Genomic DNA, 18,001 nt, shown 5'->3' with positions numbered 1-18,001 from the left:
AGATCATGACCCGAGCTAAAGTTGGATGCTCAACTGACTGAGCCACCCAGGCACCCCTCAGTAAAGTACATTTTTAGCTTTATTTATTTATTTTTTAAAGTAATCTATCTGCCCAACATGTTCCAACTCATGACCCCAAGATCAAGAGTTGCATGCACTACCAATTGAGCCAGCCAGGTGCCCTCATTTGTAGCTTTAAATGCTTATGTTTCAAGAAAAGAGAGGTACAAAATAAAATTTCTACCTTAAAAAGCTAGAAAGAGAAGAATAAAAATAGATGGAAGGAATATAATAAAGATAAAGCAAAAATAAATATAATAACAACAATAGGGAAAAGTCAATGATCCCAAATGTGGATTCTTTGTAAAGACTGATAAAATGGATAAACTTCAGGGCTCCCTGGCTGGTTCAGTCAGTAAAGCATGTGACTTTCAATCTCAGCATCACGAGTTTGAGCCCCACAATGGGCAGAGAAAGTACTCTAAAATTTTTTTTTTGACAAGTCTCAAACTATACTGATTAAGAAAAAGAAAAAGGAGGGGCACCTGTCTGCCTCAGTCAGTGGAACATGCGATTCATGGTCTTGGGATTATGGGTTTGAGCCCCACATTGGCTGTGGAGATTACTTAAAAATAAAATCTTTAGGGGCGCCTGGGTGGCTCAGTTGGTTGAACGTCCGACTTCGGTTCAGGTCATGATCTCACAGCTCATGAGTTCAAGCCCCGCGTTGGGCTCTGTGCTGACAGCTCAGAGCCTGGAGCCTGTTTCAGATTCTGTGTCTCCCTGTCTCTCTGCCCCAACCCACTCGCATTCTCTCTTTCAAAAATAAATAAACACTTAAAAAAAATTTAAAAAAATAAATAAAAATAAAATAAAATCTTTAGGGGCACCTGTGTGGCTCAGCAATTAAGTGTCTCCCTCTTGATTTCGGCTCAGGTCATGATCTAAGACTGAGCCCTGCTTGGGACTCTCCGTTGAGCATGGAGACTCCTTGGGATTCTCTCTCCCTCTACCTCTGCCCCTCTTGCTCTCTCTCTCTCAAAATAAATAAATATTAAAAAAATAATAATAAGAGGAGTACCTGAGTGGTTCAGTTGGTTAAGCATCTAACTCTTGATGTCGGCTCAGGTCATGCTCTCATGGTCTGTGAGTTCGAGCCCCACATCAGGCTCTGTGCTGACAGCATGGAGCCTGCTTAGGATATTCTCTCTCTCCCCCTCCCTCTCTACCCCTCCCTTACTCATGTGCATGCTTTCTCTTGCTCGCTCTCTCACTCTCGCTCTCTCTCAAAATAAATAAATGAACATTAAAAAAAAAAGAATGAAGAGGGGCCACCACTAAGGATCCTACAAAAATACATTAAAAGAAAAATAAGGGCATACTATGAACAACTTCATGCCAGTAAAAATTGTACAAATTGGATGAAATGGACAAATTCCTTAAAAGGCACAAATCACCAAAACTGATACAACAGTTTCCTATTGTTGCTATAACAAATTACCTCAAATTCACTGGCTTAAAACAACACAAATCTATTATCTTATAGTCCTGGAGGTTATAAATCTGAAATGTGTTTCCCTGAACTAAATCAAGGTGTCAGCAGGCCTGTGTTTCTCCTGCAACTCTAGAGGATAATCCATTTTTTGCTTTTCTAGTTTCTAGAAGCCACCTGCATCCCTTAGCTCAGGACGCTTTCTCCATCTTTAAAGCCAGCAGTATAACACTCATCTGCAATCTATTTCAAACTCTGATGCTTCTGCCTCTCTCTTATAAAGACCTTTGTGGGTGCTTGGGTGGCTCAGTCAGTTGAACGTCCAACTTTGGCTCAGGTCATGATCTCTCAGTTCGTGGGTTTGAGCCCCCCATCAGGCTCTGTGTTGACGGCTCAGAGCCTGGAGCCTGCTTCGGATTCTGTGTCTCCCTTGCCCTCTGCCCATCCCCCACTCATACTCTGTCTCTCTCTCTCTCTCTCAAAAATAAACATTAAAAAAAAATTTAAAGACCCTTGTGATTTCACTGGGCTCATCTGAATAACCCACGACAATCTTCCTATATCAAAATATTCAATTTAATCACATCTACAAACTCCCTTTTACAATGTAAGGTGATATATTCACAAATTCCAGAGATTAGGACCTAGAAAACTCTGAGGGGCTATTATTCTGCCTACCATAGAAGACAACTTTCAAACTGACAGAGTATCTGCAAAAATCTATAGGTATACTTAATAAGAAAGACTGAATTTTTCCTTCTAAGATTGGGAACAAAGCAAGAGTGTACTCACCACTTCATTATCATACTAGAGGTCCTAGCCAGTGCAATAAGGCAAGAAAAAGAGATAAAAGGTATACAGATTGGAAAACAAGTAAACTGTACTTATAGATAATATGATCATGTATGTAGCGAATCCTAAGGAATCCAACTAGTGGGGTGATAGTAGAGTTGGTAGAGTATGAGACTCTTGATCTCAGGGTTGTGAGTTTGAGCCCCATGTTGGGTATAGAGATTACTTAAAAATAAAATCTTAAAACACAAAAATGCTACTACAACTATTAAGTGAATTTAGCAAGGCTATATAGGATACAAAATCCATATACATCAAGAAGTGTGAGGCCCCTGGGTGGCTCAGTCAGTTAAGCATCTGACTCTTGTTTTTGGCTCGGGTCATGACCTCACAGTTCATGAGTTCAAGCCCCTGGTCAGGCTCCACACTGTCAGCATGGAGTCTGGGATTTTCTCTCTCTCTCTCCCTCTCTCTCTGCTCCTCCCCCACACGTTCTCTCTCTCTCTCAAGATAAATAAGTAAGCTTTAAAAAAAAGTGTGGAGTAAGTTCTCTGCTTCCTTTTCCTTATTCTCTGCCTGACTCTGAGGGCCCCTTGACTGTTGTACCTTTAAGAAGAGTCTCTTCTTGTGTGTCTGGGTGGTTCAGTTGTTAAGCATCTTACCTTGGCTCAGGTCATGATCTCACCATTCATGAGTTCAAGTCCCACATCCAGTGAGCTCAAGCCCTGCTTGGGGTGAGCTTGAACTCCGCTTCAGGTGAGCTCGAGCCCTGCTTTAGGGTGAACATAAGCCCTGCTTTTAGGTAAAACACAAGCCCCACTTCTGGTGTGCCCTGCTTCGTAATCTTTCTCTTTCTCTCTCTCTCTCTCTCTTTCTCTCTCTCTCTCTCTCTCTCTCTCTCTCTCTCTCTCTCTCTTCCTCCCTCCCTCCCCTCCCCTCCCTCCTCCTTCTCTGCCCCTTGCTCACTTGTGCCCTTTCTTTCTTTTTTTCTCTCAAAAAAAAGGAGGAGGGGAAGGAGGAGGAGGAGGAGGGAGAGGAGAAGAAGAAGAGGAGGAAGAGGGAGAGGAGAAGAAGAGGAGGAGGAGGAGGAGGAAGAGGAGAAGAAGAGGAGGATGAGGAGAAGAAGAAGAAGGAAGGAGGAGGAGGGGGAAGAGGAGGAGGAGGGGGAAGAGGAGGAGGGGGAGGAGGAAGAGGGGGAGGAGGAGGAGGGGGAGAGGGGAGGAGGGGGGAAAGGAGGGGGAGGAGGAGGGGGGGGAGGAGGAGGAGAAGAAGAAGGAGGAGGAGGAGGAGGAGGAGGAGGAGAAGGAGGAGGAGGAGGAGGAGGAGGAGAAGGAGGAGGAGGAGGAGGAGGAGGAGGAAGAGGAGGAGGAGGAGAAAAAGAAGAGTTGTTGTCTTTTCTTGGGGTGCCTGGCTGGCTCAGTCAGTACAGCATATGACTCTTGATCCCAGGGTTGTGAGTTTTGGCCCCACACTGGGTATAGAGATTACTTAAAAAAATAAAATCTTAAAAAAAGTATCTTCTGGAGCTGAGCTGTGACTCTAAAATGGCTTTTGGATGGGAAAGGGCTAAATATTGGAGAATAAGCTCTCAAGGCCAATCAACCCAGTTGAACTAAGTGACCAAGTTCCTATATGCTCTGCAAGATTCTCCACCCACTCCATGCTGGTCACTGTCACCATAGTTACTAAAAGCAGTAAGGGTAGCTATACTGAGTATCTAGCTGATAGGCTCAGGGATAATAAGCTCTGTCAATCCCATGTGGGGTTGATAACCCACTGTGGACACAGGTCACCTACCAGTGCCATCTGTGACTGGCCTATGTGCTGGTATCCCGCTGTTCCTTCTCACTACATACTCCAGCCAGTCCCAAATACCTACTGCTCTTTCCCAGTTCCAGGACATATCCACTTTAACTGAGACTCCCTGGGCTCACAACACAGCCACATGCTATAACACCCCTGTTGTCCCATGCTCACTAGCTGTGTCTCTAAGCACATAATTTGACCTCTCAGATCTGTTTCTTCATCTGTAAAGGGGAATAATGATTCTCCCAGTCTCACAGATCACCTCAAGGATTTGAGTGGTGAAGCACGTAAAGCATTTAGCAGTGTCTGGCATGTAGCAAGCACCCAATAACCTGTATCAGGCCTCTGGTCCTTTGCACCCACTGTTCCTTTTATATTGAACACTCTTCCACCTGAGTAACCACCAGCTTTCTTTTACAACTCAGTTTTGTTCAGACAACTTCCCTCCAGAACACCTTCCCTGCCTGGGAGAAGCCCCAGCTCAAAGCCTGACCAGGCACCAGTGCTTTTGTGTTCTGCTCTGCCATCACCTGTCCCTCAACCCTCCCTCACCCCAAAACACATATAACCAATCATGAGCCTCCTGAAGGATGGTTCTGATTTATCCTTCCTCTATCTTCCAATCTCAGAAAAACAGCAGCACTGTGCCATCTGTTACTAAGCTCTAACCCTGGAGTCAACCTCACTGCTTCCATTCTCTCATCTCACATACAGCCTGACAGAAAACCCTACTGCCTACGTTCAGAACATATCCAGAATCCAACCATTTCTCACCCTGGAGGAACCTGCAACAACTTCCCATGTGGCTTCCCACTTTCACCTCATCACCCCGCCCCCAAATCCTCTCAGCAGCAGTGGAGGGATCAGGTTATGTCACTCCCCTACTGAGAACCAAAGTCCTCACCCTAGAAACACCCTGCATGACCTGACTCCCAGTGACCTTGGATCTGCTTCCGGGTACACCTGCCCTTCCTGAGGATGCATCTACCACAAGGACTTTGTATACTTGCACATGTCCCATGACCCTGTTCCTCTTATGCTGCTTTATTGTTTCTATGTGGTACTTACCATGATCGGACACTTTATTATTTATTTGTTCACTGCCCATTTTGCCAACTGGATTGTAGGTAGGGATTCTGCTTTTTATACTGTTTCATCCCTGCTGCTTAGAATAGTTGGCACAGAGTCACCATACAAAATCCATTTGTTGAATGATTGAATGAATCTCTGCGATAAATGGTGGGCAGAGCCATGATTACAAGCAGTCTGGAGGAGGGTTTGCCACTATTTGCGCACCTACCACTATTCATGAGCACACATGGTATTCGGGGAAAGTCTACCCCAGCTCTCCATCCTCTCCTCTCCCCTCAATTTCCATTCATACACTCATTCACTTATTCAGTATACATTCTTTGAGCACTTACTGTATGCCGGCACTGCACTGGGCCCAGACATAGGTTAATTAGATCTTTATACTCTAGGAAAGAAGTGCTGTTCTGCTAGCACATGTCACAGCTGGAATTTTCCTTTATGGTCCTCATTTCAAATATTTAGCTCTTGTGCTCTTAGACCACATACATTTTTTTTTTCGTTTAAGAAATAAGTCTATGGGGCACCCAGGTGGCTCAGTCAGTTAAGCATCTGACTCTTGGTTTCAGCTCAGGTCATGATCTCATGGTTTCATGAGTTTGAGCCCCACATTGGGTTCCATGCTGACAGGGTGGAGCCTGCTTAGGATTGTCTGTCTTCTCTCTCTGCCCCTTCCCTACTCATGCTGTCTCTGTCTCTCTCAAAATAAATAAATAAACCTCAAAAATAATAATAAGTTTACAGTAGCTACAGAAGTGGTCGGGGTGGGATGGTGCCTGAGTGGCTCAGTCAGTTAAGTGTCCAACTCTTGATTTCAGCTCAGGTCTTGATCTCAGGGTCATGAGTTCAAGCCCCGAATTGGGCTCCATGTCCATGGAGCATGGAGCCTACTTAAAAAAAACAACAACAACTGGCTGCAGGGGTTGAAGGGAGATCCACTGGGAAAAAGGCAAGAGAGGTACAATGTCCTGGATTCCAGAAAGCTCTAGCTTCATTAGCCAATGTCACATCTTGGCCTGCAGGGACCTCTGGGGTCAGGCACCATGTTTTCCCGGGTGTTCTGATTATGATACCAGGAGGTGGGGTGAGGTCCATAGTGGTATGAGGGATCAGATAGGAAGCTGTGGGGGGGAGGCGGACCTAGCAGGACCTCCTGAACTTCATCTGCTGAGGCCTCTGAGAGGCTAATAGCCTTGGGGATGCTGCACCTTGGACTTTCCACTGTCTGCAGCCTGAGGATAGGAACCATGATCTAGCAGTCCTGACTCAGAGGAGATGCTCAACAAGTGCTTCCCAGCTGACAGAATAGACAGAAGTGAGCCCCTCAGTGGCAGGAAGCATGTCTTGATCCTCAACCTCCCTCACAGTTCCCATCACAGAACAGACACACAGTAGGACAGCAGGAAGGTGAGGGGGTAGGGGGGAAATGCTGTTGGGGCTGACCCTGGTGCTGACCTCTGGAGCAGTCCTGTGACCTCCACAGAGTCATCAGTGCCCCTTCACATACCAAGGTTTGGGGCCTGACTTGGGCCCTGCCATGATTTCCCCCAGGTTTAGAACATAGACAGATGTGCCAGAGGGACTCTGGGGAAGATGGAGAGGTCTTGGCCGTAACCTCCTCTGTCCAGACTCTGAGTAGTGTTCTTGGAAGCTCACAGGCCCTAGGCCTCTCTCCTTGTTCCACACACAAACTCAAATTCCCTTCCCAGATGTATGTTTGGACCTTGATACAAAGAAAAGCCAATCCCGATAACATTCACTCAATCAATAGTTAATTACTATTATATTTGACAATATGCATTATGTAAATGTAAAAAAACATCGTCCCTTACTACTTAATTCTGGTTTCCCTAGATTAGAACTGGGTTTTCAAGCTTAAAAGAACATAAGAACCATTCAGAGAACTTGTGAAGGAAGAAGATTTCTGACCTCTGAGCCCTGTAAATAGAGTCAGAAGGGGCCCAAGAGTCTGTATTGTCAAGAAATTTCCCTGACAATTCCTATACACTCATGTCTGAGAACCAATGTTCTGTGATGTTACTCAGGCCTCATAGAGCTGCAGTGCCAAACTTTTTTTTTTTTTTTTTTTTACTACAAACCATAGTATGAAATTTTACACTGTGACCCAGGACACACTTAAAATTACTTAAAACAAAAATAGGATGAAACAATATTTCTCCCAACCCCAGTGATGCACCTTGAAGTTTTCTGCTTATATTTCACTTCAAACACTCACTGGTCCAGATCCACTAAATGAAAGGGTCTCAAACCCTGGCTGCATATCAGAATGACCTGGCGGGACTTTTATATCTTCTAGGGCATAGGCCACACCCCTGACCCATTAAATCAGAAACCCTGGGGGTTGGGTGCAAGGCATCAGTAATTTATAAAGCAGATGATTCCAACTTGCAGCCAAGGTCTAGATCAGCATTTGGTTTTGTTTTTTTTTTTTCTTTAAGATTTTTTTTGGCCGGTGGGGGGCGGGGGGTGCTCCTGGGTGGTAGGAGCAGTTTAGCCTCTGACTCTTGACTTTGGCTCAGGGCATGATTTTATGGTTCATGGTTTCGAGCCCCACATAGGGCTCCTCGTTGTCTGTGCCAGGCAGGCCTGCTTGGGATTGTCTCTCTCTCCCTTTTTCTCTGCACACGCTCACACTCTCTCTCTCTTTCTCTCTCAATGCCCACCATAGGGCTTGAACTCATGACCCTGAGAGATCAAGAGTCACATGCTCTACCGACTGAGCCAACCAGGTGCCCCTAAATCAATGGTTCTTAAAGTGTGGTCCCCAGAGCAGCAGCAACAGCATTACCTACAAACTTGTTGGAAAGGCAAATTATCAGGTTCTGCCCTAGACCCACCAACAAAAATCTGGGTGTTTGGCCAGTTCTTTAAGTCCTCTAGGTGATTCTGATAGCCACTCAGATTTCAGACCCACTGCTCTAAAACCACTGAATTAAACTAATTTCTTGGCCCACAAAAGGGTTTCAATCTGCAGCTTGACAAACACTGCCCTAAAGGAAGCCTCAGATGACAGATTAGAAATTAGTACTGGGGAAACCATTGCCTTTCCTGCAGAACTGACAAAGCTCTTTCTTTTTTGATAATGAGAGCTGCATTCTGATCTACCTCCTTTTGGGATTGGCTATGGGAAAGCTCAGAGTCAAATCTAACCTTAATCTCAGTAATCATGTGGATGTTTATGGATCTTTAAAGATCGTTATGGATCCTTATCTGCTTTCTCCTTTATTTCCCAGCCAATTCCTCCTGCATATTTGCTTTCTTAGGAAAGGGGCAGTAAGTGCTGGTCACCATGCGGTTGTGGCTAAACCTGGCCAGAGAAGGGGTGGGGATGCGGCAGCTGAACATGGAACACTTCCTGTGGCTTCTCAAGATCACTGGGGCCTGGTTTGCAGCACCCTTGTCCCAGTTAGCCCCACTGCTGTGGTTTCCTGTTTGCAGCTGCTGCACTCAGGCCAGCCCCAGTCTCAGCCAGCCTTTAGGTGTGAGGGTGGGTTGCTGATGCTGCCTGGAAAGTATCAGAGGGGCTGGGGAGAAGTCAATCTAACGAGCTTCTGAAGGAAGGAGAAGGGAGGCAAAGATGTGCTGAAGGGGGCCTCAGGAAGGAGACTGGGAGCAAAGGACCCTGACAACCCACCATGGTTGGTTCAAATTGGGGCAAGCACAGGAGCCTGTCCTCGCTCCTAAGTATCTCCTCCCTAGGCTTCCACTGCACTTGCAGTTTTGCCATTATTGTGACACATGGACCTTTCTTGGGAGTCTGAAGAGAGACGGACCTCAGCTGAGTTTGAATCCCAGCTTCACACTTAGTCATGTCTCTCCAGGCAGATCATTTCTCCTCTCTAAGCCTCACTTTCCTCATCTATAAAATGGGGACAGTGGAAATACAATCCCCCACAGGGTAGTTTGAAGGCACAAAAAGGTCTAACATAAACGTCAGCACAGCCACTCTTCCAACATCTGTCTCTGCCCTCACTGTAAGGGTCTCAGGACAGCACCTCAGAGGGAGGCAGGGCATCAGAGACAGACTCTATCAACTTTGTGTCTTGTTTGCAAAGGTCCTGAACCTGAAATGGGAGAAGTCCCATATGAATGTGCAATGTGACATGTCCCTACCCCTCTTTGGGCCTCTGTTTCCTCATCTTCCCCATCTATACGGCAGAAAGAAGAAGATCAAGAGCTGACTTTTTATTTTCTTTAATGTTTATTTATTGTTGAGAGAGACAGACAGACAGAAGGTGAGCAGGGATAGGGGAGGGACAGAGAGAGAGGGAGACACAGAACTCGAAGCGGGCTCCAGGTTCTGCACTACCAGCACAGAGCCTGATGTGGGGCTCAAACTCACAAGCTGTGAGATCACGACCTGAGCCGAAGTCGGACACTTAACTGACTGAGCCACCCAGGAGCCCCAAGAGCTGACTTCCAATGAGTTTTCTAGTTCTGACTGATGGTGAACCAAAGTACAGAGACCTTGTGAACTTGACAACTTTTTGCCAAGAGATCAGAATTGGGTTGTGTTTTGGGGAGGAAGGAATCATTGCTGGTCAGGGCAGGGAAATCATGTGACTGTACTCTGTTACAAGACCCAGTTGCCAAAGTGCAGGTTGAGCCCGGATCCCCACTGTGGACCATTCACACCCACTTTTATAAATGGGCTCTTGTGGCAGCAACCTGGTGTCAGTCAGCCAGACTGCCCAACTCCAAAGCCAGGTACTATAGCCCTTCACATCCAGCCTTCTACTTCTATCCCCAAGTCACCTCACACTTGACTCTCAGCATTCAAAGGACAAGCCAGGACTGAGCTTACCCACCTCTCCTGGTTTGGCTCTCCCGGATGAGGAAGGCCCCTCCGGGGTTTCCAGGCAGTAACAGCAGTTCCTCAGCTTTCTCCCGGCTCAGGCCCTCATACAGCCACCTGAGGGAGGGACAGAGAGAAGTCACCCTGGAGTGGGGATGGGCCAAGGCTCTACTCCACCCCTCCTCCATCTCTGGACCTCAGAGTTCCAACTGTACATGGTCTCCAAGGGCTCCCCAGCTTTGCCTTAGTCCTGGCTCCAGACACCTCAGAGGATAACCTCATGGGGTCAGTCCCAGGTTTTTCTACCTGGAGACCTCATTTCCAAGTCGTTGGGGCTAGGGGCAGGTGAGGTGATCACAGACTCTCTCCTATCACTGCCCAGCTCCTCCAGTACCCCTATGCTAGCCACTCACCTTTCCAAGCCTTTACCTTTCCAATAATTGCCTGTTTTATTTTGTTGTGTTTTTTTTTTAACCTTTATTTATTTTTGAGACAGAGAGAGACAGAGCATGAACGGGGGAGGGTCAGAGAGAGAGGGAGACACAGAATCTGAAACAGGCTCCAGGCTCTGAGCTGTCAGCACAGAGCCCGACACGGGGCTCGAACTCACGGACCTTAAGATCATGACCTGAGCCGAAGTCGGACACTTAACCGACTGAGCCACCCAGGCACCCCTTGTTTTTAATTTTAGTAAGTATTTTATTTGAATGTTTTAAAGTTTAACTTTGTAGTCAAAAAGGCATGTGAGTGAACATGTATTCATTATCAGTGAAATCTAACTCCCACTGGAGCTTATTGTGGGTAGAAATGCTGGAACTAGAATGTTCAAGACATTCTAAAATCTTGGGAAAAATCATACAGCCTATCAATCATCATATGTGCCTCCCAAAGCACAGATCTTCATAACCTACTCCTCGGTGCCTCTTTCACTGCTGGATTGTTGATTACTCTGGTCCTCTGTTTTCCTTTCTCCTTTCACTTAATCCTTCACCTATATGTTCATGAAGGACTTAACCACAGTGGGAAGTTTGGTGGTTTTGCAGGAATTTTTTTGGCTTACTAGTCCATCAGCCTTCTAATGTCCCCAGAGCCATGCCCTATGGTCCCTGGGAAAACCTTCAGAAGCCAACTCAATGGAAATGGCTGCCTCCCTGTCATTGTGTGAAATTCCACAGTCAAAGCCAAACTCAGAGTTGAGTCAATTCCAAGTAAATAAATCAGAGAAGCCATGACTTGCTTGGTGCCAGCAACAAACTTAGCCTAGTTTTATAGTAAATAAAACAAGCCATTCATGTGACTTACAAACACTGGAAAGTAGATGGAAAGGCAAGGGAAGGGGACTCTGGGAGGTGGTCAGTGTTTCCTTAGCTGAAACTTCAGTACCACACTGGAGATGCAAAATCTCTTGCCAGCAGGGCCAGGCTATTAGGAAAAACGTGGGCAAGACGGGTTTCACCTGGATGCCGACAACCTCTGTGTGAGTTTATTCTACAAGATGTCCACAGGTCTCAGGATCCCTGCACTACTCTCATCAGAGCCAGATGTCCCCATGAGCCTCAGAAAAGGAAGGCCATACAGTGCCAGAGCTGTACTTTCTCTCAGAAGAGTGGCTGTCACAAACAGTGTACTTGTATGACTCCATGTTATGCAGGTAGATCCCGCCCAAAGGCAGTTCACTTCCTTTCTCTCTCACGACACAGAATTTGCTCTGGAGTCAGTTTCTTTTGTCACTCACTCTCGGAGAGCAGTGGCCCACACTTTGTAAGAGACCCTGCATCCCCCATGTCCTGCCTTCCCTCGAGGCACCTCTTAGAAAGACAGGCTTGTTAAGTTGTGGGGCACCACCCCTCCATTTTCTTGCCTCAGGACATTTAGGACACATATTCAAGGCTACTCCCTCTTGGCATTCACCTTCACTGAACTCCTGGCCACCCTCCAAAGCCCAGAAGACATCTCTATGGGGCCTTTCTGAGCCCCCTCCTCCGGGCTCCCAAGTCTCACAGGCTGACCTGAGAGGGCTAGCTGTTCACTCTTCTTGAGGGCAGGGCCCAGGCCTGATTCTCCCCTCTCCCCAGTTTTGCTCAGCATAGGACTGGCCATAAAGGATATGCTTGTGGGAAGAGAAAGCAGGAAGTTCCCTTAAGTCAGGGCCTGGGGTGTGGACTCACCCATGGGAGATTTTGGCCACGTGGATGCTGGGGATGTTATATTCTGTGCCTGAAACTTCTGACACCACCGTCGACCAGTCTCCATCTCTGGAGAGAGAAAGGAGAGGGGAACTGCTCATTTAGGATTCATGAGGACCCACCAGGCTGGCTCCTGTGGCTGGCCACCTATCCCACCTGTGATTCCCAGGTTTCCTTGTACCACCCAGTGCTGGTACTTCCTGGGCAATAGATGGCAGGATTCAGGGCCCCCTGCAAGGCCCTGCCCACCTACTGTTTCTTCCTGCAGGTGTGTCAAGCTTCCTGAAATCATTAGGGCCATATGTGAGCTCAGCACCAAAGGCCATGCTCTTTTCTTCTGGAGGGAAGGGCCCCTTCTCCCAATAGTGTATCTTCAGGTGTCAGGGAGAGAAAGCAGAGTACCCCATCCTTCCCCGCAGGAGGACTTACTCAGAGATGATGGTCAACGGCTCCCCCAGTCTCAGCGACAGCTCTGTGTGCTCGCCTACCGGGAAACTGCTCAGGGCCACAGCTGTGGCCCTGTTTCTCTCTGCATAGAGGGACAGAGATGGTCACCTTTTCGGCTAGTCCTCCCTCCACATGTGAAGTCTAGTGGAGTCCGGGCTTCCACAATCAACTCCCTCATGGGCACCCTGGGGATCATGCCTGCTGGGATTCCAAGAGGGTCACCCTGGAATCTGAAGCCTTTTCAGTGGGCCTCTGCAGAGCCCTAGGAGTGCCCAGACATCTTTTGGAGTCACCTCAGGGAATAGGTTAGTGTGTCAAGAGGAGTGGGGCCCCTGGCTATAATCCTCTTTTATATGGAGATCTTCAAGAAGATTTTGATAAAAGGATTCCCCTGCTCAGCAAACTTAAAAACTACAGCTCTAATCAGGTTATCAGCACAGATCTCTGAGCTCAGTTTCTACAAGTTCTAATGACATGGGCACTGGATGGACTAACTTTGAGGGGTGAAGTCCAGGGTGAGCATAGGAGGAGGAGGACTCCTGGAGGAGCCAATGAAATCACAGATGTGTACAGGCTTTGTAACTCCACAATGCCATGCATGTGGGGAGCATGGCTCTCCCATGGTCTTTGTCCAAAATGACAGGTGTAGGTCTGTGCTGCCGAGAAAACTTGGGGGTCCCAGGGGCCCACTATACCAGGCCTGGCCCAGAGTAAACACTCAGCAAGTATATGTGGCCCAGTCAAGCATCCTGGCCACATGCCTGCCATCCCTTACTGAGTGGCTGCTGAGTGTCAGGATCTGACTGGGTGCTGCACGCATCACCTCAGCCCTCACAAGCTCCGGGGTAGTCCTCTCTGGTCAGCCCCATTGCTCAGCAAGGCAACTGAGATGAGGTAGGGTACTGTGCCAGAAGTAGCTTCTATGGAATTCCCTGTCCCTCTTCCCATGGGGCACTGTTGGGTTGGGTGACCATTGTGGCTTACTCATGGGCCCAAGTTGGGGGGACTTGGCTGGACAGCTGTAGCACCTCACCAAAAAAAGTCCAGACTCTCTGGGACACTGACATTCAGAGAGGAAGCCATGGAGCCAGAGGATGCTAAGCCTCCCCTTACCCCTGCCCCATCACACCAGGACTGGTCCCAAAGACACGGTGGTCATGAGGCCCAACTTTGAGGTTGGATGGTAGGTGGCAAGCAGCTCCCTCAGCATAGGATGTTCATCCTTCGTCCACCTCAGGGATCAGCCTGCCCATTCTAACTAGACCTCCTGATATCTGTCTGGGCCTTCTCATCCTGAAAACCCTGCCCTCCACAGGCTGCTGAGAGCCACTTTACCCACATCCAGTGTCCCTCCCTCTCCTTCCTCCTTATCCCAGTTCATCAGGGGTCTCTGAAACAAAGGGAAAAGAGAGACAGACTTGTTAGCACATCAGTGCATCAAGCTATGAAAAGCAATCAAGGTCAGCAAGAAAAGTTTATCTGTCTCATAGATGCTCCTGAAGGATCCAAGGCCTCAGCAGGCTCTATGAAGCCTTCTAGACAGATGCCCCAGGAGATGGGGAAGGGAGAGCAGATGAACAGACAAGGACCCAGGGGATGGGTGGGGCAGACCCAGATTTGGACACTGTGTGATATAAGGGCCTAGGCTCCAGGTGGACATGGGAAGAATGACACGGCATTCCCAGAAAGGGACCTGGTTCCTACATGTCCTCCCAGACACATGTGCCGATCCACATGGTGACCACAGAATGGAGCTCCTCAGAGCTGTCTATATAGCACAGGGCCTGGCCATCACATGGTGCAGGGAAATGCCTGATGCCTGAAAATGCCTGATGCCCAGATAAACAATGCAAGCAAGTCTTGTGGAGGGCATCCTTCAACAAGATGGCCTGGAAGGACCCCTTTGCCTCCTGGAAGCCCTGGAATTGCACCCCTACTTGTTACTGAGCTGCATATGCTTGCTGTCCCACTCACTGACCATCCTCCTGGACAACTTGCCTTTATCCTTCACTCCCTGGATAAAATGTCCCTTCTTGGTGAAGTCTTTGTGATGAGTCCCTCAGCACACACTTTCAATAAGAACCCTTAAAACACACTGTCACCAAAATATAACAACTGCAACTGACTATTGGTTTAGCTCCTGTCTCTGGGACTTGACTGTCTCTGAAGGCAGGGGCTGTGCCTATCTTGTCCATTCTATGTCCCTTGGCCCCGGCACAAGGCCTGGCATGTGGTAGAGCCTTGGTAGATTCTGAACAGATGCAAGACTGATGGACAAATGACTCATGGAAGGGGCTGCCCCAAATCTGTCCTCTTGCTGGGACCAGGGGTTGACCTACCAAGAGAGAGGCCCACCCTTCCCCCTGGAGACCCTGTCAGAGAGAGGAATACAGTTCCCCTCAGGTCTTACAGGCAGGGAGAACCCCTAGATCACCTGCCGGAGGTCAGCCCCCTCAGCAGCCTGGCCATGACTCAGAGCAGCACTGGGGCCGTGGCCTGTGGCTAGATTCAGAGGAAACGAGGGGGAGGTCTGTGTGGTTTCCAGGTCTCTTCCTGCTCAGCCTGGTGGGCCCCAGGCTCTTTGTGCAGACTGAGTGGCTACAAAGAGGCAGCTGCCTCCCCAACAGAACTACAGAGCCCAGGGCATTAATGCCTGTGGGAGGCTGGCATTAGGAAGATGAGGATATTAGGGGCAGGGCTGAGGAGGGGAAAGAGGCCTCAGCTATTGCAGGGGAATTTTCAGATTGGGGATAGCTTCTGCCCAGACATCCAGGTATTTGGCTCCGTAGTCTCCTAGTTCTGTTTAAGTGTGTGCCCATGTCAGTCCTCCTAAAAGTGCTGCTTGGTTTAGAGTAATCTGTTATCTGTGATGGTCAATTTTATGTGTCAATGTGGCTGGCCCACAGTACCCTGATATTTGGTCAAACACCAGTCTAGAAGTCTAGATGTTGCTGTGAAGATAACAATTTTTTGTTTGTTTGTTTGTTTGTTTGTTTTGTTTGTTTAGAGAGAGCAAGAGAATGTTTGTGAGTCGGGGAGAGAGGCAGAGTGAGAGAGAGAGAGAATCTTAAGCAGGTTCCATGCTCAGTACAGAGCCTGGAGTCCAATGTAGAGCTCAATCCCATGACTCTGGGATCATGACCTGAGCCAAAATCAAGAGTCAGATGCTTAACCAACTGATCCACCCAGGTGCCCTGAGATAACAATTTAAATCAGTGGACTTTGAATAAAGTAGATTACTCTCCATAATGTGGGTGGTCCTCATCCAGTCAGTTGAAGATCTTAAAACAAAAAGACTGAGGTTCTTAAAGCAAGAGGGAATTCTGCCCCCAGACTTGACTGCAATCTTAACTCTTCCCTGGGCCTCTAGCCTGTCAGCCTATCTGGCAGAATTCAGACTTGCCAGCCCCCACAATTGCATGAACCAATTTCTTAAAATAAATTCTGTGTCCACACACACCCACACCCACATACACAAACCCTATTGGTTCTGTTTCTCTGGAGAACCCTGATGAATACACCATCAAAACCCCAAATCAGGATGTGATTCGAGAAACTATTTGTGGGTTGTTTGGGGGAACAAGAAACAAACTGGGGCTATAGTTTTGATACCAAAATATTAGAATTTCTAGGATATTTTGATTGTCCTAAAAATGGGCATTTTCAGTCAGGACTATCTTAAAAGTCATAGTTGTAGTTTCAGCGTATGCATTATATGTCCCAGTTTCTTCCAATTACCATGCCTTTAATTTTGTTCCAAATATTGTACAGGCTAAGAAGAGACACTTTGCAGCAATGATGTCCAATAGAACTTTCTGTGATGATGGAAGTGTTATAAAACTGTGGTGTCCAATAGGTAAACACTAGCTACATATGGCAACTGAGCACTTGAAATGTGGCTGATGTGACTGAGGAGCCACATATTTAATTTCATTTTAATTAATCTTACTTTGAATTTAAATAGCTGCAAATGGCTAGGGGCTATTATACTGGAAAGTACAGCTTTGGAGAGCTACAGAAGTGGAGCTGGTCTTAGATTTGGTCTTGGAATTAGCAGCTCAATTTCCTAATAAACTGGTTGAGGAATAGGGAAGCCTTGGGAGACACCTGGGGGACTAATACACCCTCTTGGTTAGCACCTGTTACTCACATTTTCTAGTTTATCTAGTTGTTTAATGTTCTGACTGCTGAAATGTAAGCTTCCCCAGAGCAGGGACACTGCCTGTACGGTTCACAAAGAAGGGCCTGGTATACAGCAGGCACTCACTGACACCTGAAGTCAGGCTGGAGTGGCTGGTCAGGAAAGCCCACAGAGGCAGTGGTGTCTGGGGCTGTGCAACCTTACCGTGTGTGGGAAGGGCCCACAGCCTACCTGCTTGCGTGGGCACAGGGCCTGGGCCTTGGACAGAGGGGCTTGAGCTTGGGCTTGGCTGGGTTTTCCCTCTGCTGGGCTGTCCTCCCATCGTTCCTCAGCAGACCACTCAGAAGCACAGGGTCAAGGGAAATCTGAAAGAGATACTGTGATGGACACAGAGGCCCCGGATACCCAGACACCCTTTCCCTTCCCAGTTCAGCCCTGCTGGCAAAAGGGAATGATGCCCCTCCCAGCAGGACCAGACTCCAGCCCCTCCACCAGACTCAGGAGGCTCTCTGCAACTAGACCATTTTCTCTGGCAGGCCTACCTTTTCTACACTGCAGCCATACTCTACTCTTTTTTTTCTGGGCTTTTGCCTATGTGGCCCACTGGTTGGAATGTCCTTTTCCCTCTTGGGGCCTGTCTGGATCCCACCCTTCCCTGGCAAGATTTCCCTGAATCCCCCAGCCCTCAGCAATTATTCCTATGACAGGCCTACTCTGAACTATTTCCTGACGTGGGATCACATTCTGCCACTGGGTGGCAGGGCACAATGACAGGACCCATGGCTAGGGTTAGAGGTGGGCAAGGGTGGGGATCCAAGGCGGCTTGGGAACTCATGTCACAACAAGCTACGGTAACACTGAGCACAGTTATTAGTGCTCAGTGTCACTGTTTTGCACAGGGCAAAGTAAGATGACTAGGAGACTGCATGCCATAGCGATGACTTATAAGGCTTTGGAGGGACTGGCTGTTGAGCCACTTCCCTGCTTTTTGCCTCCATCTGAAAAATGGGGATAACAATACCCAACATCCGGGTCCAAGAGATAAGGCACGAGAAAAGCTTGGCCAGGGCCGTTTCATTTATTGTGTCCTGAATGTCACTTCACCAGAGGCCACTCTCTCTGTCGACTCCCTGTTGTGCTCCTCCTCAAGTTGTTGTTTGTTGTTGTTTTAAGATTTTATTTTTTAAGTAATCTCCACACCCAATGTGGGGCTCAAACTTACAATCCCGAGA

General features: G+C 47.8%; 1 protein-coding gene across 1 annotated transcript in view; it reads right to left on the bottom strand.

Annotated features, from left to right (window-relative positions):
* SLA2 (Src like adaptor 2) overlaps positions 1-18,001 on the bottom strand; it is a 50,587-nt gene that overhangs the window by 10,365 nt on the left and 22,221 nt on the right. The window contains exons 5-8 of the mRNA XM_047851725.1: positions 17,001-17,134; positions 12,611-12,710; positions 12,164-12,250; positions 10,009-10,112 (exon numbers count right to left, since the gene is read on the bottom strand). Of these exons, the coding sequence (XP_047707681.1) occupies positions 10,009-10,112; positions 12,164-12,250; positions 12,611-12,710; positions 17,001-17,091 (382 nt within the window). The 5' untranslated portion in view covers positions 17,092-17,134. The remainder of the gene's footprint in view (positions 1-10,008; positions 10,113-12,163; positions 12,251-12,610; positions 12,711-17,000; positions 17,135-18,001) is intronic.

This window comes from Prionailurus viverrinus, chromosome A3, assembly GCF_022837055.1.
Source record: "Prionailurus viverrinus isolate Anna chromosome A3, UM_Priviv_1.0, whole genome shotgun sequence".
NCBI lineage: Eukaryota > Metazoa > Chordata > Mammalia > Carnivora > Felidae > Prionailurus > Prionailurus viverrinus.
Note: the sequence above shows the minus strand (reverse complement) of the source record. Positions and strands in the feature narration are given on the sequence as shown.